Source organism: Sorex fumeus, unplaced genomic scaffold (genome assembly GCF_029834395.1).
Source record: "Sorex fumeus unplaced genomic scaffold, SorFum_2.1 ptg000007l, whole genome shotgun sequence".
Taxonomy (NCBI): Eukaryota; Metazoa; Chordata; class Mammalia; order Eulipotyphla; family Soricidae; genus Sorex; species Sorex fumeus.
Genome location: NW_026606064.1, coordinates 41,506,295 through 41,530,712, shown reverse-complemented (window position 1 = coordinate 41,530,712; position 24,418 = coordinate 41,506,295). Strand labels below are relative to the sequence as shown.

General features: G+C 39.5%; 1 protein-coding gene across 1 annotated transcript in view; it reads left to right on the top strand.

Moving 5' to 3' along the window:
* WDR64 (WD repeat domain 64) overlaps positions 1–24,418 on the top strand; it is a 180,870-nt gene that overhangs the window by 95,161 nt on the left and 61,291 nt on the right. The window contains exons 19-23 of the mRNA XM_056106911.1: positions 2,138–2,239; positions 6,855–6,924; positions 7,735–7,771; positions 9,560–9,696; positions 17,690–17,795. Of these exons, the coding sequence (XP_055962886.1) occupies positions 2,138–2,239; positions 6,855–6,924; positions 7,735–7,771; positions 9,560–9,696; positions 17,690–17,795 (452 nt within the window). The remainder of the gene's footprint in view (positions 1–2,137; positions 2,240–6,854; positions 6,925–7,734; positions 7,772–9,559; positions 9,697–17,689; positions 17,796–24,418) is intronic.

Sequence of the window (24,418 nt, the reverse complement as noted above, 5' to 3'; positions counted from 1 at the left end):
GCTAATGTATTGATGAGTACTGATGGTAAGTTCTTCAGGTGTTCAGGTCTGATCTTGTCTGGGCCAGGTGCTTTTTGTTTCTTTACCGACGAGATGGCATGTTGGATTTCGGAAGGGAGAACATTGGGAACGACATATCCATCATGTGGTATGTGGTATGTGGGCAAGTGGATGTGGCTATTAAAGAGATCTGAGTAGAAGTCATGAATAATCTTCTCCATTGCCCTTCTGGAAGATGTGATAGATCCATCATGATGTCGGAGGGCAGTCATCTTGGTTTTGTAGTTGTTGAAGGACAGGCGGGCATTACGAATGTTTTTCCCAGCTTCTGCTGCATCTACCAGTACTGCTGCTCTCCTGTTTTTGAGGTCATCCTTGATGGCTTTTCTGCACTGTTTTGCCAGTTCGGACGTTTGCTTGTGGTTGCCTGAGGCACGTGCCATGCCACGTTTGCGAATAAGTTCAAGAGTGTTCGAAGAAAGACGGTTTTTTGTGGTTATCTCTCTCTTGGCATTCCTTGCACAATCATGGAGGTGCTGAATCATTCGATCGTATTCCTCATCAATGTTGTCAATGACGGCATCTTCCCATGTTGCTGCAACAGAGCCAAAGAGTTCCCAGTTGGTGGTTGTTCTGGGAGTCTTCTTCTTAAACCTTGCATTCTTTTCTCCTCGTTCTGTGAGGTAGAATTTTGCACGAAGAAGACGGTGGTCTGATCCCGTTTGGAATTTTGGGACAACAGCAACATCGGTTAGGCAAAACCGCCGATTGAATATGATGTGGTCTATTTCATTGTGGAACCGTCCATCGGGAGACTCCCATGTCCAACGTTTAGATTCAGCCTTTTGGAATTGTGAGTTACCATGGAAGGTTTTGGTTGACATGATGAACTCAGACAGTCTGTTCTCAAAGTTCATATAACTATTAATTGGTAGAAATAAGAACAGACTCTAATCATCATGTACAACAATGTGTTTTAGTTTGTTTTATGCTTCCATTCCAATAAAATAGGTTTCAATATATTGTAATTGAATTTAGATCATCACACTTGTCCATTATATCTAGATAGATTATAAAATTTCATGTTAGTTCACTCACAAATTGTGGTTACAAATAACATTTCTTTATGATAATAAATGCAATATGACGTATGAAACTGTCTTCCAAGACTATTCTTAGACAAACAACTAGAAAAACAATCTAGTCACTAATAAAAGCTTAAAAATGCTCGCTTGACCAAAAAGATATAAGCTATGAAAATGTATCTGCAGATATTAATTGCCAGGTCATAATTCTTATAGTATTGCAATGTACAGATATTTTGATGAAATAGAGATGCTCCTTTCTCCTTTTTCAATATATTTTACTTCTATTTCATGCAAAAATTTTAAAAGATTCCAGTAACTATCTGTGGTAGTGACACCATAATGTAAGCATTCAAATGTGCAACCTGGAGAGCCATAAAAGATTGCAATATACCAAGTACTCCAAAAAGTGGTAGTTCAAAGAACTTTAGAACTGAATGAGGGTCCAGGTTACAGGTAAAGAACCAGGCTTGGCTGCACAAAACACGGACTCTTTAACCCTTATCTCTCTGGTCCCTTAAATTCTTTATACTGTACAAAATATTCTGGAGGCTATGTCAACCTGGGCTGGAGTGATAGCACAGCGGGTAAGGCTTGCACACGTTTGCCTTGCATGCAGCTGACTCGGGTTCGATTCCTCTGCCCCTCTCGGAGAGCCCAGCAAGTTACAGCAAAGCCTGGCAAACTCCTCATGACGTATTTGATGTGCCAAAAACAGTAACAACAAATCTCACAATTTGTTGAGACGTTACTGGTGTCCGCTCAAGCAAATCAATGAACAATGGGAGGACAGTACAACAGTGCTATATAAACCCACCTTCTGATTAATGGATAAGAAAATTAAACCAATTACTTAAAAGACACTAAATGATCATTTTATTATACTGAATCTTATTAAGGAAAAATATGTTCCTTACTTACAATGCTGATTTTTCTCTTCTTGTTCAGTGATAGCAACATTCCCAAAATTTATTAGCTCCTCATGATAACTATATATAGCATCAGTACATAATTTATTCATTTTTATGACATAAATGTATTATTATTTCAAGGTATAGACCAGAAGACTGCTTTACCATGGCACCCGACATGGATCCCAAATGCTTTAGAGTTAATGATATATTGTTCCTGTTTCGTAGTACTGAGTGTACAAAGTAAGTCATAAATTACTGTTTAAGAACTACTACATGGGACTGATGCGAGATATACAAAGAGTAATCTACCCATATCCTTAGGAAATTACAAATAGGAGACAACCTTATTTGAGTTAACCTCTTAGTTTCAACTCTATTTCTTGTTACTGTCTTTTTACATAGGTGATTCCCAAGGACCGAATTTTCTGTGCAAGAATCAATTTCTCTTACAATGTCAACTTCATAACTTTCTTTTAAAAGTAGCAGAAATAGTATTGCAATGAATATAGGAATGCATAAGTCTTTTCTGCATTATGCTTTTGGGCTCTTGGGGTATATTCCCAAGAAAGGAATTGCTGGGTCATATGGAAAATCAATTCTTAGTATTTTTGAGGACTCTCTTCTCAAAATATTTTCTTCCAACCAGGCTGGACCAGTAAACATTGTCACCATCAGTGAATGAGGGTCCCTTCTCTAGCCACACATCCTCGCCAAAACTGGTTATTTTTATTCTTCTTGATGAGTCTCATTGTGAGTGAAGTGATATCTCTTTGCGTTTATTTGCATTTCCCTGATTATTAGTTAGTTAGAGCATTTATCATGTCTTTTTGGATATTTGTATTTCATCCTTAAAGAAGTTACTGTTATCTCTTCTCACTTTTTTTGATAGGTTGGATGTTTTTTTCTTATAGGGTTCTACCAGTGCTTTATATAACTTAGATAATAATCCTTTGTCAGATGAGTGGTGGACAAATAATTTCTCCCAGTGTCATTTTATCCCCAAAGACTCATGTAACTTCAATATCATGGCCTATTTTCTGCAATGGGGCTGGAGCGATAGCACAGTGGTAGGGTGTTTGCCTTGCATGCAGCCAATATGGCCAACCCGTTTGATTTCTCCATCCTTCTCGAAGAGCCCAGCAAGCTACCGAGAGTATCTTGCCTGTCCAGCAAAGCCTGGAAAGCTACCCATGATGTATTTGATATGCCAAACACAGTAATAAGTGTCACAATGGAGATGTTACTGGGCCCGCTTGAGCAAATCGATGAACAACAGGAGGACAGTGACAGTGACAGTGATTTTCTGCAGTGTAACTTTCATATTCAGGTCTTATATTTAGGTCTTTAATCAATTTTGATTTGACTTTTGTGCATGGCATTTACTTCATAGGGAAATATCAAATGCCCTATGGCAATAGAAACAAAGAGCAGGAGAATTAAGTAGGAAGCTTGCCATGGGGGGGGGGGGGGTTGGAGGAGGAAGCTTGCCATTGGGGGAGGGGTTGGAGGATAAGTTAAGGAAGAGAACACTAGGACAATGGGGAAAGGGGAAACTGCCATCACAGAAACAAGGAGAGGAATGAGGGAAACTGGGGACATTGGTGAAGGATAATGGGCTCTGGTGAAGGGATTGGTGTTGGAACAATATATGCCTGGAACTCAATCATAAATATCCTTGTAATCTTCTAATCATGGTGATTCTATTAAAAAATTTTAAGTAGGATAAATAGAAAATATTCACTTGACCAGACTTGTGGCCAAAATCTCATTTCATATGCAATGGCATGAAGCAGATGTAATAGACATACACACGCACATATATAGAGAGAAAGCAAAGTGAATATAAAACATTATATGACAATAGACTTTTTTGACATATTTTCAGAGCAATCAATCTATTTTTGAAAATGTAGGAGATTTTTTAATATATATTGAAAAACATTATACTAAGGCGGGTGAGAGACTTTATTTTTAACTAATAGACAATAAGAAGTTATCAAAAGTTTCTGTGAGGTTTCTAAGTCTCCTAATGGTGATCCAGAATACAATTTCTTCTCTACTCCTTAACTTCAGATTTTCTTATGCTGTGACTATCGTGAGAACTTCTACATATGTATGTCCTACCCTATTTCTCAATCCATTGCACCAGAGCACAACAGTACAACCAAGCCAGAACTGGAAACTGTACTGTAGAAGCCTTAGTAGAATAAGGCTTGCTCTTCAAGTCCATTTTCTCCCTTTAACACATATCTTACTTGTTTGTATCAATGTTTCTTTACTTGCCTATTTCCATTCTGGAGAAGTTATTTGGTAATACCCTTTAACTATACTATGGTGACTTTTATTTATTTATTTTTTTAATTTATTTATTTATTGAATCACCATGGGAAAGGTTACAAAGCTTTCAGGTTTAGGTCTCAGTCATGCAAATATCAAGCACATTTCCCTTTACCAAAACTTATTTTTTACCATGAAGAACCCCAATAAAGCCCCACCCCCCACCCCTCCCAGTCCCTGCGGGGCAGATGAATTCTAGTTAACACTCTATCTGCTTTGATTAGATTCATTGTTTCAATAAAAGATTCACCACTATTATTTAGAGTTTACTGCCCCCCCCCCCCCCCGAATCAGACATGCTGACAAAGCATTGTGAAGTGATTTGCTTTCTACAGCTGGGTTCAAGAATTATATGTTGGTTTTGGATTTCTGCTATTTTACTTATTGACCCTGGAAGTATTTCTACTGAAAGTCAGATAGTTAAGAAACTGGTTTCTGCGCTCTGGAGCCGTGGCCGTGCTGGAGAGCCGCTAGTGGGGGGCAACTGGTGGTCTCGGTAGGGCGTGAAGGGCGGACCGAAACGCCCCCCTTCCCATGAGGTTTTAGTCGCCCCCAGTCCCCCGGCTCATACCTTCTGTGACTTTTAAAAGTGTTAACATTGTGATAGTTTAGGTTATAAGTTAATATTTCGTCCCGATAGACACAGTTTCCCTCATGAGGTGACATTTTTTTAAATTATATACAAATATCAAATCAATATGTTGTGTACCTAAAACTAATACAATATTATGTATTACTATAAGATGAGCCAAAAAAAGTTTGCCAAGGTTTTAAAGTACCCCATTGCCATCAGACTCCCCAACCATTTTAGTGTCATTATCTCTATTTATAGTCTTAGGGCAGATCTTTTTTATACCAAGATCCAGGCAGCAATAATTTTTTTCATTTTTTTTTTTGTTTTAAGGGCACACTCAATTGTGCTTCCTAATTCTGAGTCAGGTATCACTCCTCACAGGACTCAGGGGGCCACATGCAGTGCTATGGATTGAATACTCATTAGTATGCAAGAAAATGCCTTACCAGAGGTACTATCTTTACATACCCAGGCAGCTATAAATATTATTGCCTTCAACTCACCAAAGTTTACAACACCAGATAAATGAACATTTGTTATGCAAAACAGAGGGTACAATTTTTTGTTGTTGTTGTGTCTTTAAAGTAACAAAGCAAGCAAACTTATTAATACAAAGGATGTTGTGAAAGATGGGAATTGGTGGTCTATGTAAGTTGTAGCCAACCCAGCTATGCCTAAATAATTAGGTTTTGATGCCATGACTTTAGTACAGATGTGGTGATTATATAACTTTGTGATGGGGTTTTATTGATTTTAATTTTAACTCGGGTCAGCCATGTTGGCTGCGTGCAAGGCAAACGCCCTACTGCTGTGCTATTTTGTTTATTGAGGTACTGTGATTCATAGTATTATTCCTGTGTACATAATTCCAACACCAAACCCATCACTAGTATTCCCAACTCCCTCCCCTAAGGATTCCTCTTAATGCTCCCTCACTAAATTCAATTTTGTGGATCAGTTCTTACTTAATACCTTTGACCCTTTGTTGCTACCTTGTTGTGTATCTTTAAGTTCCTCATATGAGAGTGATCACTCTGTGTTATCCATTTCCTTCTGCTGACTTCTTTCAGCATCATATCCTCCTGTTCTATACATGTCACTACAAACTGCATGTTTTTGTCCTCTCTTAGACCTGCATAGTATTCCATTATGTGTCTGTATCACAACTTCTTGACCATTTGAATTTGTTTCTGTATCTTGGCTATTGTACTAAGTGCTTCAATAGACATAAGTGTGTATATACACAATACATAGCCTTTGGATTAGATATAATCCAAGTAGCTCTACCACCAGGTTGTATGGGAGTCCTATTCCTTGTGTGTGTGTGTATGTGTGTGTCTCCATATTACTTTTATAAAGCTGAAAAAGCCAAGATTCCCACCAACAGTGAATAGTGGATAGGGGTTCCTTTTAAACCACAACCCCGCCAGCACACTGCGTCAGACTTTTTAATGTGTGTCATTCTCACTAACATGAAATTCTATCTCATTGTTTCTTTGACTTGTATTGCTCTAATTATGAATGATGATGAGTATTTTTTCATATTCCTGCTGACTATCTATATGTCGTTTTTGGTTAAAGTGTCTGTTCATCTTCCCTCCCCATTTGTGATAGATAGTATTGGATCTTTTTTATTGAGTTTTATGAGTGATTTATGGATCTTGTATGTTATCCCTTTATCTGATATATTGCATGAAAAAATTTAACACATTCAGAAGGGTATCTTTTTACTATAACTTGAATTTAATTTACTGTGCAGAATCTTTTTAATCTGTTGCAGTAGTAGAGGGCATGATTTGTTTCATTTAAAAAATACCAGCTGAAATCAACTAAATAAGATAAACAGACCCTTTGAGCACAATCACAATATATTTAACTTTTATGTAATAGTTTATGTACTATAATGTATTAACTTTTCCTCCATGGGTTTTCTTCCTCTTGCAGGAGAGCAAGTCAGGAATCTATATGCTCTTCATCCCACTGTGAATCTAGTAAGGGTCCACAAAGCAGCAAAGTAAGCAAGAAAATGGAAGAATATGCTGTGAAAAAACTTTGAAAGTGCAAAAGTTAGACTTATATAACTTTTATATAACTTAAATACAAGACCTCCATTTATTATCTGACTAACTTTAGACATGCTACTTAATAAGTTTCTGTTTTGTCATCCTTAAAAAGGGAATGAAAAACTAATTTGTATGGGTGTTATTAGAATTGGAGAGCATGTATACTTAAAAATATGACTTTAAGTTATTCTTACTAATATTCTATGTCTCAGACAATAGGAAAATTTGTTACAGACACATTACTCCTCAAAATGAAAATCTCAGGGCTGGAGCGATAGCACAACGGGTAGGGTATTTGCCTTGCATGCGGCTGACCTGGGTTCAATTCCCAGCATCCCATATGGTCCCCCGAGCACTGCCAGGAATAATTCCTGAGTGAAGAGCCAGAAGTAACCTCTGTGCATCGCCGGGTGTGACCCCCCTCCCAAAAAATGAAAAATCTCTGTAATAATTTTTTCAAAAACTAAAATATAACTTTAAAATTTTTGCTTATGGACTGGAATGATAATACAGAAGGTAGGGAGTTTGCCTTGCATGAGGCTGACCAGAGCTTGATATCCAGCATTCCATATGGTCCCCCAAGCACCGCCAGAAATAATTCCTGAGTGCAAAGCCTGTGTATCACTAGGCGTGACCCAAAAAGGCAAAAAAACCCTGAAATTTATTTTAGAAATTTAAATTTAATTATCTGAAAAAATATGCTCATTCACTTTTTTTTACAATGTCACAGAAATGTTTTCTCTTTTTCTCCCACCATTCAGGGAAGTAAACAGAGTGTACCTGACAGTGAGGTTAAAGGTCAGTGTAAAATCATCTCTTCTTTACAATAAAATAATTTTAGGTGTTAAATATACATATTATGGTGATTTTTTGCAATGTATATAAGTGTAAAATTATTATGCTGCATAATAATCTGAAACAAGAATAATAATGTATGTCAATTATGTTTCTTTTTAAGATAAAAAATTTCTTTGCAATTGAGACTTTAACTGGAGGGATGGGTGTTTGATCATTGTGTAATTGTAACCCAAATATGAAAGCGTATATCTCACGGTGATTCAATAAAATTAAAAAAAAAACACACACTTGCCTTCCTTGCAGCTGTGCTGTCCTGAATCCCAGTAGCACATAAGATATCCTGAGTACCACCAGGATTCACTCTTGAGTACAGAGCTAGGAAAAACACCTGAAGGCTGCCAATAGGCATAGCCCCAACACACACACACACACACACACACACACACACACACACACACACTAATAAAATAGTCAATTTTTTTTTAAAAAAGTTAAATACTACTCAGCTGCTTAGTCTTTAATCCATTTTCCTAGAACTTATTCTAGATGTTATTCTTTTGGCAATTTTTATGTATAATTTTACATACAAAAGGTACTAATAATCTATGTGTAAGATATATATTGGTACTTAATAACTAAAACAACTAGTTTTATTTGTTAGGCACAGTGCAGATTTTTTTGGGGGGGGGCTTTTTGGTCACACCTGGTGATGCACAGGGATGACTCCTGGCTCTGCACTCAGGAATCACTCCTGACAGTACTCAGGGGACCATATGAAATGACAGGGATCGAACCCAGGTTAGCAGCGTGTAAGGCAAATGCCCTCCCTGTTGTGCTATGGTCCCCTCCAGCCCCAGTGAGGAAGTTTTGTGATAAGATCAAAAAATAAATTCTTCAAGTTTTCTAGTGCTATAAAATCCCATTTCTCATAGGTTTTTGTTATTGATGTTTTCTGCCTTGATTGGAGGTGTTTGGAGTTAAAAAGTGTAAGGAAGAAGCTGGAAAGATAATAAATTGAGTAAGGTGCCTCTCTTACATGCTCCCAACTAGGTTTAATCTCCAGCACCCCAAACGGCCCCCAAGCCAACTTGAAGTGATTCCTGAACAAAGGGGTCAGGAGTAAACCCTGAGCACCATTGCTGTGGGCCAAAAACAAAAACAGAAGTGTAGAGAGAAGCATATATTTTGGGGGATCAGGGAGACAACTCAAGTGCTAGAACACATACTTAGAATATGTAAGGCCCTAAAATAATCCCAACACCACATGACCTACCTGAGTACTTCTAGTTGTGATCCCCTAAGTTCTCCTGTGTCAAGCATTGTCCTGCCTGTTTTTAAACACTGTCAGAAGCATACTAAATGTTCTAACAGAGAATTACAAATGACCCTCTAAACTCCAGCACCACTGAGTATGTGGCACTGTAGCACTGCCCTCCCATTGTTCGTCAATTTGCTCGAGCAGGCACCAGTAACATCTCGCAATAAATAATGAGACTTTTTGTTACTGTGTTTGGAATATCGAATACTTCACAGGTAGCTTGCGAGGCTTTGCCATGGGGGCAAGATACTCTCGATAGTTTGCCAGGAACTCTGAGAGGGGCAGAGGAATCGAACCTGGGTCGGCAGGGTGCAAGGCAAATGCCCTACCCGCTGTGCTATCGCTCCTGAGTATGACCCCTATTTTTTAAAAAAAATGCGTTTTTTAAAATTTTCCTATTCTCTCCTTTATATTATAATGTGGAGTTTTATGTATTACCAACACCATTATAGATAACTGATTTTTCATAGATGAGCACAGATCAGTTATGGTGGAAGATCAACAATCAAGGTATGATAACATTCCTAAAGGCATCAGATTAGATACTCGGCCACCTCTCCTTGTCACTGCACATGAAGATGGGCACCTCCGCTTATGGACCCTGGAGGTGAGGGGACCATCCTTTATCTGGAATAGCAAAATAGTGGAAAAGATAAGGATTGTTAGTGAACCGTAGCTTTCTAATTTGCTATATGGTCACCAATTCTAATATTTTCAACCATCTAATTAAATGGTTGGTTTTAAATCTGCTCCCTGAATATTTACTCAAATATAATATATTAGTTTTTCAATAAGAAATAAAAATCATTAGAACTTCTATGCTACTATTTCAAATATTTTTATTTAGATTGAATATAAGTACATACAACAAATATTTTGTTTAGGGAAATCATATTAGAATATATTAATGAGTTATAATAGAGAATATAGAAACACTGAAAGTTGAATATTGACAAATTTCTAGTTGTACGAAAATTGGACAAAATTATTACACTACTTTGAGTGTTCTTAAACATTTTGAATGCAAAAATACTTTAATCTTGATTGGAAGGTGGGCAGGATTTGAAATAGAACACAAGGTTTTGGAAGGTAGATGGTGATGATAATAAAATTGCTTTTTTGTGGAAATTAAGGATTATACCTAGTGGGTGCTGGGGGCTTACTACTGTCTCTGCACATGGAATTTACTTCTGGCTATGCACAGGAGACCATATGGAATGCCAAGGATTGAGGCTGGGTCTGCTGCATGTGATGCAAGTGCCCTACCCACTGCTCTGGCCCCAGAAATGAAATTCTTTTTTTTCCTTTTTTTGGGTCACACCTGGCAATGCACAGAGGATATTCCTGGCTCTGCACTCAGAAATTATTTCTGGTAGTGCTCGGGGGACCCTATGGGATGCTGGGAATCAAACATGGACTGACTGTGTGCAAGGCAAATGCACTGTGCTATCACTCCAGCCCCAGAAATGAAATTCTTAAAGAATCAGCAAAGTCAGCAGAGGAACCTTACCCAGGTAGCAGCCATAACTTTAGCTGTAGATAGTAGGTTTAATAACAGTTAGTTAATCAATTGATTAGCTGATCATGTTCTCTGCCCCCTGGGTACTGCTGTGCAATAGCTGTAAAGAGCAGACAGCCTCCTCCTTAGTGTACAGTCACAGTCATGGTCCTCCCGTTGTTCATCAAGTTGCTCTAGCGGGCCCAGTAACGTCTCCATCATGAGACTTGTTGTTACTGTGTTTGGCATATCAAATACGTCACGGGTAGCTTGGCAGGCTCTGCCATGCAGGCGAGATACTCTCGGTAGCTTGCTGGGCTCTCCGAGAGGGACGGAGGAATCGAACTCGGGTCGGCCATGTTGGCCGCTTATAAGGCAAATGCCCTACCGCTGTGCTATCGCTCCAGCCCTAGTGTACAGAATGGGGTGTAATAAGGAACCTTCGAGAGGGTCCCTTAGTGTAGACATTCTTATATACTCCCACGCTACCTCCAGGCTTCAAAAAGGTATGTGAGATAACTTTAGAAAGCCCTTAAGAATAGGGGCTAGTTGTATCTACCACAAGCCTACAGCAAGCATCATCCTCAATGGGGGAAAACTGAGAGCCTTCCCTCTAAGATCAGGGATGAGACAAGGATGCCCACTCTCTCCACTGCTGTTCAATACAGTGCTGGAAGTACTTGCAATAGCGATTAGGTAAGAAAAAGATATTAAGGGCACTCAAGTAGGAAAGGAATAAATCAAGCTCTCACTATTCGCAGATGATATGATACTCTACTTAGAGAACCTTATAACCTACACCAAGAAACTTCTAGAAACAATAGACTTGTATAGTAAAGTTGCAGGCAATAAAATCAATACCCAAAAGTCCATGGCTTTCCTATACGCAAACAGTGAGAGAGAAGAAAGTGACATGAAAAAAACAATCCCGTTCACAATTGTGCCCCATAAAATCAAGAAGCTAAGAATCAGCTTAACCAGGGAAGTAAAGGACCTGTACAAAGAAAACTACAAGACGCTACTTCAGGAAATAAAAGAGGACATGAGAAAATGGAAAGATATCTTTTGCTCATGGATCGGGAGAATTAACATTGTCAAAATGGCAATACTTCCCAAAGCATTGTACAAATTCAATGCGATCCCTATAAGGATACCCATGACATTCTTCAAAGAAATGGAGCAAAAACTCCTGAAATTCATATGGAACAATAAGCCCCCACGAATAGCTAAAGCAATTCTTGGGAAAAAGAAAAAAAATGGGCTCAGATCTCTGCCTAACACCATGTACAAAAGTAAGATCCAAATGGATTAATGACCTCAACATCAGACCGAAATCCATAAGGTACACTGAAGACAAATTTGGAAAAACCCTCCATGACATTCAAACTAATGGTATCTTCAAAGATGTCATGCCACTGGCCAAGCAAGTGAAAACAGAGATAGATACATAGGACTATCTTAAACTAAGAAGCTTCTGCACCTCAAAAGAAACAGTGACCAAAATACAAAGACAGTCTAGGAATGGGAAAGGATATTCGCCGAATACACATCCAACAAGGGGTTGATATCAAGGATATATAAAGTACTGGTTGAAGTCCACAAGAAGAAAACATCCAACCCCATAAAAAAATGGGGTAATGAAATTAAAAGAAACTTTCTCAAAGAAGAAATCCAAATGGCAAAAAGGCACATGAGAAAATGCTCTACATCATTAATTATCAGGGAGATGTAGATCAAAACCACAATGAGATACCATCTCACACCTCAGAGACTGGCCCACATCCAAAAGAACAAAAGCAACCCGTGTTGACACGGATGTGGTGAGAAAGGGACCCTCCTTCACTGCTGGTTGGAATGCTGACTGGTTTAGCCCTTTTGGAAAACAGTATGAATGACTCTCAAAAAATTAGAAATTGAGCTCCCATTTGACCCAGCAATACCACTTCTGGGAATATATCCCAGAGAGGCGAAAATGTATAGTCGAAGTGACATCTGCACTTGTTTGTTCATTGAAGCACTCTTTACAATAGCCAGAATCTGGAAAAAACCTGAGTGCCCAAGAACAGATGACTGGTTAAAGAAACTTTGGTACATCTACACAATGCAGTACTATTTAGCTGTTAGAAAGGATGAAGTCATGAAATTTACATACAAGTGGTACTATATGAAAAGTGTCATGCTAAGCGAAATGAGTCAGAAAGAGAGGGATAGACATAAAAAGATTTCATTCATCGGGGGGGGGGGGGGGACATAAAGTAACGAAATAGGAGATTAGTACCCAAGAATAGCCGAGATCAATACCAGGAGGATTACTCCATGGCTTAGAGGCCAGCCAGGCATGCTAGGGGAAAGGGCAGCTCAGATAGAGAAGGGAGCACCAAATAAAGGGTGTTTGAAGGATACTCCCAGGATGGGAGATGCATGTTGAAAGTAGACTATAGACCGAACATGATTGTCACTCAGTGGCTCTTTTGCAGACCACAACACCCAAAAGGAGAGAGAGAACAAAAGGGAATGCCCTGCCACAGAGGCAAGATGGGATGGGGTGGATGGGGGTGGGAGGGATACTGGGATACATGGTGGTGGAAAATGGGCACTGGTGGAGGGATGGGTATTTGATCGTTGTATAATCGAAACCCAAGCACAAAAATTTGTAAGTCTACAACTGTACCTCATGGTGTTTAACTAATAAATTTTTTTAAAAAAGTCAGAAGAAGAAGAAGAACAACAACAAAAAGAATAGGGGCCATTTGTCCATAATGGAAAACTCATTATGTCCATCAGAAACAAACTCCCAAAATAGGAGTGTGTGATTAAAGCTCCTCACCAGGCCAAATTCAAGTTCCCCAGCATTATGGACATTATGGTCTTGATCACTTGATCACTTGATCACTTGACATCTCGTTACCTACCAATTTGCTCGAGTGGTGCCAGTAACATCTCCATTCCTACCTATAGCGTGCCGGTGTAACCCAATGGCTTCTGCTCGCTCCAGGAACATGAATAGCCTCAAACCAATCACTCAGGGTCTTGACAAAAAAGTTTGACCATCTCGTAGGTGGGCAACCACATGACTTTTGACATCCCATGGAATCCAGCCAGTAACGGTCTAGTCCAGTGGTCGTCTCCAAATTGCATTATGTGTCCAGCCCATCTGATTTTTGACGCCTTGGCAAATGAAACAGTATCCCTAATTCTAAATCCTCAACAGAGGTCAGAACTCTGGAGTCTTTCTCTCACTTGAGTGAAGCGTGATACTCCAAGCATAGGTTTTTCAATTCCTCTTTGGGAGACCCAAATAGCATTCTCATCCTGTTTTCATAGGGCCCAGGTCTCTGAGGCGTATGTTAATGCAGGAAGAACAGTGAAATTGAAGAGATGTGCCTGGAGCCGAAGGTTCTTCGTCCTCTTAGTGATTTCTTCGACGCTCTTGAAGGCATACCATGCCTCTTTCTTCCTCCTGTGCAACTCGGGTGCCGGGTCATTCATTATGTTTAGTTCTTGACCTAGGTACACATAACTATTGCATTCGGAGATGTTCATTCCATTGAGAGTGAATGGAACATCAGGAACAAGTCCATTTCTCATGAACATTGTCTTGGTGAGATTCGCTATAGTCTGACCTTTCCACACTCATGGTCAAAGTCGGCCAGGATTTGTGCCACTTGGCTAAAGTTTGGTGTTATTAGAACGTTGTCATCAGTGAGGCAGAGGTGTTGTAATATTGCCGACCATCTATCTTCACTCCCATTCCTTCCATTTTCAGTGGTTGCATAATGTTCTCGAGGGTAGCACTGAAGAGTTTTGGTGAAATGGTATCACCCTGCCGAACCCTTTTTTTGACCTGGATGATCACTTCCTTGTAGAATGGTGAGATCCTGGTAGTGAATCCTTAATACAGCTCACGGCGGATCCTGATGTATTGATCCTGATGTTTGAATGCCCTGTTTGGCTAGGGCTTCGATGACCACTTCAGTCTCAACAGAATCAAAGTCCTTCTTTAAATCAATGAACGTTAGACAGAGCGGCATCTTGAACTCCCGAGAAACCTCAATGTGCTTGCTTATCATGTGGATATGGTCGATCGTGCTGAATTCTTTGTGGAACCCAGCTTGCTCGCATGGTTTTCCTTCACCTAGTGTTCTGCCAATCCTATTCAGGACGACTCCAGTGAACAGCTTGTAGACAACAAACAACAGACAGATCAGGGGATAGTTGCCAATGTAATGAATGTCTCCCTTCTTTTACAGTAGAACAGTCCTGCTGGTTTTACATTGGGACAGAACCTTGTATTCAGGCAGGTAGAATATGAAGAGCCGAGCCAGTGTATTGATGTGTACTGATGGTAGGTTCTTCAGGTGTTCAGGTCTGACCTTGTTTGGGCTGGGTGCTGTTTGCTTGTTTACTGATGAAATGGTATATTGGATTTCAGAAGGGAGAACATTGAGAACAACATATCCATCCTGTAGAATTTGGTATGTGGGCAGGTGGAAGTGGCTGAGATCCAAGTAGAAGTCATGAATGATCTCTCCATTGCCCTTCTGGAAGATGTGATAGATCCATCAGGACGTCGGAGGGCAGTCATCTTGGTCTTGTAGTTGACAAATTACAGGCGGACATTGTGAATGCTTTTCCCGGCTTCTGCTGCATCTGCCAGCACTGCTGCTCTTCTCTCTTTGAGGTCTTCCTTGATTACTTCTCTGTACTGCTTTATGAGCACAGACATTCCCTTGTGGTTGCCTGAGGCTCGTGCCCAGGCACATTGGCAAATGAGCTCGGGAGTTTTCAAAGACAGGTTCTTTTTTGTGACTATCTCTCTCTCTCTCAGGGTTCCTCGCACAATCATGGAGGTGCTGAACCACCAGATCGTATTCTTCATTAATGTTGTCAACCATGGCATCTTCCCATGTTGCTAGAATAGTGCCAAAGAGCTCCCCGTTGGTGGTCATTCTGGGAGTTCTCTTCTTAAACTTTGCACCTCTTTCTCCCCGCACTGTGAAGTAGGATTTGCATGAAGGAGACAGTGATCTGATTCCATTTGGAATTTTGGGACAACAGCAACATCCGTCAGGCAAAACTGTCGATTGAATATGATGTGGTCAGTTTCATTGTGGAACCATCCACCAGGGAACTCCCATGTCCAACATTTAAATTTGACCTTCTGGAACTGTGAGTTACCATGGACGGTCTTGGTCAACATGATGAACTCAGTCTCTCAGCCTGTTCGTTCCATTCTAGGCCATGGGTCCCAATGTGGAGTTCTTCAGCTGATCTTCTCGATCCTATCTTGGCATTAAAATCACCTACAATGGTCTTGTAGTAGTTCTTTATAGAACTTCTCCAGCTCCATGTAGAACTTCTCAATTTCTTTTTCATTATAATTGGATATTGGTGCATAGACAACAAAGATATGCCATGCTCCAGGCCCTTTCCGGACGCTTGAGCCGAGACTCACACACAAGTAAAGCCCCACAGAACCAGGTAAGCGGAACTTTGTGATCTTGGACTCCAGGATCAACGGAACCCAGAATCAGAGATCATCTGCCTGCTCCAAACAATCTGCGGTGACCCAGGAATTATACCCAGAAGCCACACCCTCCGGTACCAGATAAATACCTCATCGGCAGACCTCCACTAACTCAACTACCCAGCCACCATCACACTCCAGGCCACTTTCCAGACTACACGGCCATCATAAGACACTTAATACCCATCTTCCAAGATTATCACACCATATTTTATGGGGTTCAAATATGGTTTGAACCATGGGAACAGATGCAAGGGCAATTAGAGGCCACCCTAAAAGCCTCTATCCCTCTCAGAGAGTCTGGCAATCTACAGAGAGTATCCCACCCTCATGGCAGAGCCTGGCAAACTCTCCATGGCATATTCATTATGTATGCCAAAAACAGTAAATGCAATGGGTCTCATTCCACTGACCCTGAAAGAGCCACTAATACAACAGCGTTAAGAAGGATGAGGAAGGAGAGGCTTACAAAATCTCAAGGCCAAACTAGGCTGCCAAAATGAAGAAGGACAAAAATGACTGTCTGTATTTTCAATGCACATATGCTGACATCGGATGCATCCATCGAGGACCTGATGGTGCAAGCGCAAAAGATCAAGTATGACATCATTGGTCTGACCGAGATGAGAAGGCATCAACCACATCACGCCATTTTTGACACTGGAGAAGAACTGTTACTCAGAACATGCTACAAAAGAGTTGTCAGTGGTATCGGTGTGCTTGTCAACACAAACTTTGCCATGAGATTGATTCATTTGAATGCCTAACAAACCAAAATGGACAATTACACTTGAACAGATGTGCTCATTGCCGGCAGTTTCTATCTTTGTTGTCTACACACCAACATGGTCTTGAAAAAAGGTTCAAATTCATCAGTAAATTCCATCTTACTAGTGTGGAACTCTTAGTCTGAAGATACAAAGTATTGTAACATTAACTTTACCTGAAATGATCTTTGTATTTAAATAATGTCATTTTTTTCTGATATATAAGTAAAAGAGAGAGGTAAATAGGATAAAATATTTTGTTCAAGTTAATCTCAGGAAACAAGTAGCAGATAAAAAATTGTTCTTCTCAAGGTAGAGAAGGAACAAAATCTGGAAGGAAGTAGAAAACAAAAAATAATGGGTGAATAGACATCAGGGCTTCAGTAATATTGGATATATGAGTGAAGGGTATAACTATATATTCCAAAAAATAAACTTAACAAAACTGCAACCACTGAAACTTTGTAATGTGTCTGTCAACTTGTCAAACAGGGGTAGGGGTGGGACTTGGTGGGCAGAGGGACTATGAGAACACTGATGGGGGGAAGTTGACACTGGTGGTGGGATTGGTGTTGAAATATGCCTAAAACTCAACTATCAATAACTTTGTAAATCACAGTTCTTTAATAAAAGATGAAAAAAAATTTAATTTGTTCTTCTCTAAAAGAGGCAGCACAGGTAAGAGTTCTTCCCACACTTGACTTACATTAAGCACTGCAACATGGAATCTGCTGAATTGGAATCTCTCAACTTTTACCAATATTCAAAAACAAATATTTTATAAAACATTTTATTATATTTTATTCAGGGAAAATTACTGAAAAATTTGCTACCTTTCACAAAGCATTCTGCCATTTCTCTGACATCTCTACATGCTGATTCATGTGCTAGGACACTACTGATTGGAAATATGGGTAAGTTATTTTTTTTTATATTTTTATTAGTGAAACACCATGAGGTACAGTTGTAGACTTACAAATTTTTGTGCTTGGGTTTCGATTATACAACGATCAAATACCCATCCCTCCACCAGTGCCCATTTTCCACCACCATGTATCCCAGTATCCCTCCCACCCCTCATCCCCCCATCCCATCTTGCCTCTGTGGCAGGGCATTCCCTTTTGTTCTCTCTCTCCTTTTGGGTGTTGTGGTCTGCAAAAGAGCTATTGAGTGACAATCATGTTCGTCCATAGTCTACTTTCAACATGCATCTCCCATCCTGGGAGTATCCTTCAAACACCCTTTATTTGGTGCTCCCTTCTCTATCTGAGCTGCCCTTTCCCCTAGCATGCCCGGCTGGCCTCTAAGCCATGGAGTAATCCTCCTGGTACTGATCTCAGCTATTCTTGGGTATTAATCTCCTATTTTGTTACCTTATGTCCCCCAGATGAATGCCTGTCTATCTATTATGTCTATACCTCTCTTTCTGACTTATTTCACTTAGCATGATACTTTCCATGTCGGTAAGTTATTATTAATATGCATTAAGCCACAGAATATTTAACATTAACACTATATAAAAATAAATATAGGAAAATTTATGACATTTATTGAGACAAAGAAAAGACTACAGGGATGCTCAAGCATGGAATATGATAAATTACTGAATGGAGAAAATAATACATGAATTTTGGCTGAAAGAAGTTCTTTATCTGAGCAAGATATTTTATTTCTTCTGTACTTATATTGGATATAAGTGGATAACCTATATCCTGCTCACGATGAGAAGAAAGGGAGATTTTACTTTTTAATTTTAAAATGGTTTCATTTCAGTTTCACTATTACAGTGAATGAAGTTATTAAATTAGAGAAAAATTTTGTTCTCATAGGGGACTTGATCTTATATTTATTGTTATGTCTAGTATGATTGTTCTTAATTTCTCCATTGGGATATTATTCTTTTAAAATATTATATTATGCACTTTCTTCTTTTTTAAATTTTATTGAATCACCGTGAGGTAGAATTACAAAGCTTTCATGTTTGAGATTCACTCTTATAATGATCCAACACCTATCCCTCCACCAGTGCACATTTTCTACCACCAATGTCCCGAGTATCCCCTCCACCCCATCCCAGTCCTCGCCCTGCCTGCATGGCAATTTCCCCAATACCCTCTCTCTACTTTTGGTCATTATGTTTTGCTTGAATTTTCTCACCACCATTCAAGCCTGCTTGCCAGGGGCAGATGCTAGATAATTTATTTTCCATTGCTCATTTTGAATATCATGAGAACTTGAGTGAAAAGTTGCTGCATGCTTCTGGAATCCTAGATTGTAAATGGCTGGGTTCCAGAGACATCTCTGTAGGGCACTAATCCATTTTGGGATTCAATTGGGAGTCTCTGAACCAGGGATATTGGTGCACTAAGATGGCACCCAGAGGCAGATTACGGGCATGACAGTCAGGCTGCTGACTGGGTGGGGAGCCAGGGAGGAACAGCCCAGCGCCTCTGCTGTCATGTGGCCTGGAGATTTAGTCCTGGAACCTGCAGGCCTGGGCCTTGCTTATGGAAGCTCTTGGTCACCAGGATTCCATCTGAAGTAGACTGGGAGAGTGCACCTGCTCTATCTGGGGTCATTGTTACTGTCACTGTCCTCCCGTTGTTCATCAATTTTCTCGAGCGGGCAACATCTCCATTGTGACATTTGTTACTGTGTTTGGCATATCGAATACATCATGGATAGCTTGCCAGGCTTTGCCGGGCTGGCGAGATACTCTTGGTAGCTTGCCGGGCTCTCCAAGAGGGGTGGAGGAATCAAACTCGGGTTAGCCATGTTGGCTGCATGCAAGGCAAACACCCTACCACTGTGTTATTGCTCCAGCCCCATTGCAAAAAATAGGCCATGATATTGAAGTTACAGGAGTCTTTGGGGATGAAATGACACTGAGAGAAATTATTTGTCCACCACTCATCTGACAAAGGGTTAGTATCTAAGATATATAAAGCACTGGTAGAACTCTATAAGAAAAAAACATCCAACCTATCAATATCTGGGGTACTCAGGTGAAATTGGATCCATATGGGGACCAGAGAGGTCTCCAGCGCTGTGATGTCTTCCAGGACTCGCTGCTGTGTCTCTAGACCAGGGTCATTGGTGTGCTAAAATGGCACCCAGAGGCAGATTGTGGGTGTGACAACCAGGCTGTTGAGCGGGCCGGGAGTCAGGGAGGGACAACCTGACCCCTCTGCTACCATGCAGCCCAGAGATTTCGTCCTATTATGTCCTTTCTTATCTTTTTAAATAAACAATTTTCTTTCTTTTAAACTTTCCCATAATTTTAAAGATTATGTGTATGTGAATACATACATGCACAAAGAGTTTTTTATTTTATTAGCAATTTATGTGTATATCTTTCCTCAAAAAACTAATCAATGAGTTAGACTGGTTAATTATTAAATTTTTTGTTTCTTGTTTAGCTTTGATATTAGGGTCATGGCAGTTTATGACATGGGTCGGTAAGTGTTACTTTAGCTTCTACTTTTCAGGAAGTGATTGTAAATTATTGATATACTGCTTTAAATGTGTGGTAAAATTCAACATTAATTTTATCTTTACATATGGTTTCTTTTTTGAAAAATTAACATTCTTCTGTTACCTCAGAATTTAATTTGCCCATCTTCTGTTTTTCTAAAATGAAAGCTAGAATATAAATAGTGTTGCAATGAATATAGGCTTGCAGATGCCTTTTCTGCAATGTGTTTTTGGGTCCCTAGAGTATGTTCTCAGGAGTGGTATTTCTGAGTCTTATTGAAGATCAATTTATAATTTTTTGCAGAGTGTCCATAATGTTTTTCAGAAAGATTGAGCGAATCGGCATTCCCACTAGTAGAAGTAACATTGGTTATTCTTTTTGATATGTGCCACTGTCAATGGTATGAGATGATACCTCATTGTCTCATACCATTGACAGTCAAAAACTCATTCAAACAAATAAAAGAACTAAAGAATACAATAGTTAGGTCAGAACAATAGTACAGTGAGTAGTGTGTTTGCCTTGCACGCAATCAGCCTGGGCTCAATCCCCAGTATCCTACACAGTCCTCTGAGTCCTTCAGGAATAAGCCCTGAGTACAGAGCAATGAATAAGCCCTGAGCAATGATATGTGTGGCCCCAAAATAATAAAAAACAAATTAAAAAACAAACAAAAGAGAATACAGTAGCATCAGAAAGGAAGAAGTAAAAAAAAACTAACTAATGGCCTTGAAGACAGGCCACATAACATCCTCAGTAAATAGAAACAATAAAAAATTAATGCTGTATCACGATCATCCTGTTGTTCATCGATTGCCTTGAGCAGGCACCAGTAATGTTTCCTTCGTCCTAGCCCTGAGATTTTAAAAAGTGCCATATTCAAGGCTCTTTCAGGGTTAGGAGAATGAGACCCATCATTGTTACTGGTATTTGGCATATTGGGTACCCCACAGGGAGTTTGCCAGACTCTGTCGTGTGGGTAGGTTACATTCAGTAGTCTGCCAGGTTGTCCAAAACAAGAATGAGATAATAACAAAGCTCTTCCAGGAGCTGGGTTTTATAGTCTCTGGGTCTGGTCATTAATGGGATTACACGGCGCGGGGTGAGGGGGGGGGGAGTTGGTGAGTGTGACCCTACCTACTGGAAGATGGAGGATCTGGGTGAAGGATGCTGAAGGATGCTCAGCCCCGATCTGAGCAGGTTTGGAGATCTCAGCCCCGGGACCCACATGCCTTTGTTCCTCTGCCGGTACCTTCATGCATGTGGAGAATGGTCTCAGCATAGTTGTGGCTGGTTCTGGAGGTCTTCGGCTGCAGGGGCTCTGCTGTATAATGAAGACAAATTAAAATATATGTTTAACAATAATAAGAAAAATAATTTCCACATAAAAGCGATTCCAGGAGATGAAAGAGATAAAGAATAGTAGAAGAAAAAAAGTTCTTTCCCTAAATCTATGCAAGGAACATATATACATTTTCTTTTCATCTGTATAGTTGCCATTAGGATTATATCTGTAACCTATACCTAACATGCCAATTTTGTCCTTGTGTACATTTGAACTAATAAGATTCTACTCTGTTTCCAAAAGTACATTTGGAAATGTTTCAAAGAAGCATTTGACATTAGGATGACACTAGAACTTTGGTCGTGGGACCTGTAAGACTTATGCACATACAAGTGTAAAGCTTTACTCCTCCAACTCTATAATACTGCAAAGAATTTGCAGGTTTTTAATATAGATAAAATTGTCCTGTCTTTTCTGATTATGTTTTATTATAGCTTATGTGATAAGGTTCAATAGTGTTTAAGTTTCTGGTACAAATATATAAAGATACTTTCTACCACTGAAACCAATGTTTTCATGTCTCTCCTACCCTCATCCCTATGTCTACTTCAGTCCAATGTTCCTTTGCTTTTACCCCTGCCCTGATTATCTGTTTATTAACAGTTATGGCTTTGGTGTTTACTGTTTCTTCGCTTATCACCACCCATGTGCTACAGACCCTCCATTTACATTCCCACGATTCTTCCAGTAGTCTATTCATTCCCTCTTTCCATTCTCACCTAAACTAGCACTCTTAGATCTGTAGTGTAGTATCCAAGGTTTGTCATCAATTGATAATCTCCATTCCCTTGATTTGTTTCCCTATTTATCAGAGCTCAATGAGAACATTCTATATTTGTCCTGCTGCCTCTGACTTAGTTCATTCGTATGATAGACTCCAGTTCTATCTAAGTGTCTTTTCAATGCATCTTTTGTCATTAAATAAGATGTTCCTCCTATTTCTGATAACGTTGCTTAAGTCTTCACTATTTAAAATTAATAAGCTGTTTTTTATTTTAATTTTTTAACTTTTGTTAAAGCACCATGATTTACAAAGTTATTCATAGCTGCATTTTAAACATACATTGCAGCACCAATTCCACCATCAGTGTCAACTTCCTTCCATCACTTTTCCCAGGTTCCCTTCTACAGCCACCCCAACTCTGCCCCCAGTCTACCACCTTGACAGGCATGTTTTTAAGTTTAGTTATTGAAGGTTCAACATATTATTTTCAGTGTTGTTGATTCTGTGTTTCAGATATTTAGCTATACTACTCCTTAACACCACTAATGTACTCAAATCCCCTTGACCCCTGCCCTCTGTTGATTCCTAATGTTTTTTTCTCATCCCCTCCAACCAATTTTGTTCCCTTCTCTATCCTTCTCCTTCCTATAGTCTGAGTCCAGGAGTGAACTACAAATTCCCTCTTTGAAATATTTAATTTCTTGTGCAGTTATTTTATATAGAAGTGAGATCATCATGCATTTTTCCTCCTGTTTCTGGCTTACTTCATTTAATATATATCTTCCAGTTCCATCTATGTAACAGTGAATTGCATGGTTTCCTCTTTTCTTAAAGTTTATAATATTTCATTTTGTTTATATACTGCATCTTCATGATCCACTTATCTATGGTTTGGATATGAAGGCTTATTCATATCTTGGCTATTATGCTAAGTGCAACAATAAATAATTGTTTGCACATGTCCTTTTGAATGAATGTTTTCATCTTCTGGGGGTAGATACCTAGAAGTTGAATTGCTTGGTCATGTGGCAGCTAAATTCTTAGTTTACTTTTAAATCTCAATCTCAATACTGTTTTCCATAAAAGTTGAACTAAGTTTTGGAAAGCCATGTATGAGCCAGTGGTGATGGGGCAACTGAAACCTCATGGGAAGGGGGGCATTCCTGGCTCGTCCTTCAAGCCCTACCGAGGTCACATGTTGCCCCTCACGAGCGGCTCTCCGGCACGGCCATGGCTCCAGAAGCACAAGAACTTAATGCAGAGCCCGGCAGCTTGCGGCAGAAAAGTGAATGGACTATGCGTAATCCATGGCACCATGCCTCCAGAGCCACAGAAACCAATCTCATACTTATATTGCTGTCAGCAAAAATACTCCCAGGCTTAATAAGTAAAATATCAGAAATCCAAAATCATTTGATTCTTGTAACCAGCTGTAGAAAACAAATTATTTCACAATGCCTTTTCAGCAGTTCTGATTTTGGGGTGTAAACTCTAAACAATAATGGTGCATGTTTTGTCGAAATAATGAATGTAATCAACATAGATAGAGTGTTAAGTAGAACTCATCTTTCTCACAGGCATTGGGAGGGGTGGTAGGGGTTATGTTGGGGTTCTTGGTGGTGAAAAATAAGTACTAGTGAAGGAAAATGTGTTTGATCATTGCATGACCAAGACTTAAACCTGAAAACTTTGTAACTTTTTCCGCAGTGATTCAATAAATTTAAAAAAAAAATTTAAAAGTTGAGCTAAAAACCAACCAATGGGTGAATGAGAGTTCCTTTGACCCCACAATTCCACCAACACAGACTATTTTCACTATTTTTAATAGGTGTTATTCCAATACTATGAGTAGTTTTCTCCTTGTCCTTTTCATTTGGGTTTCCTCAATAATAAGTAATGATGAACATTTAAAAAATGTATTTATTTATGATGATTGTTTACAGGCATTCAATATTCTGACACCAATCCCACTACCATTACGATATCCTTCCTC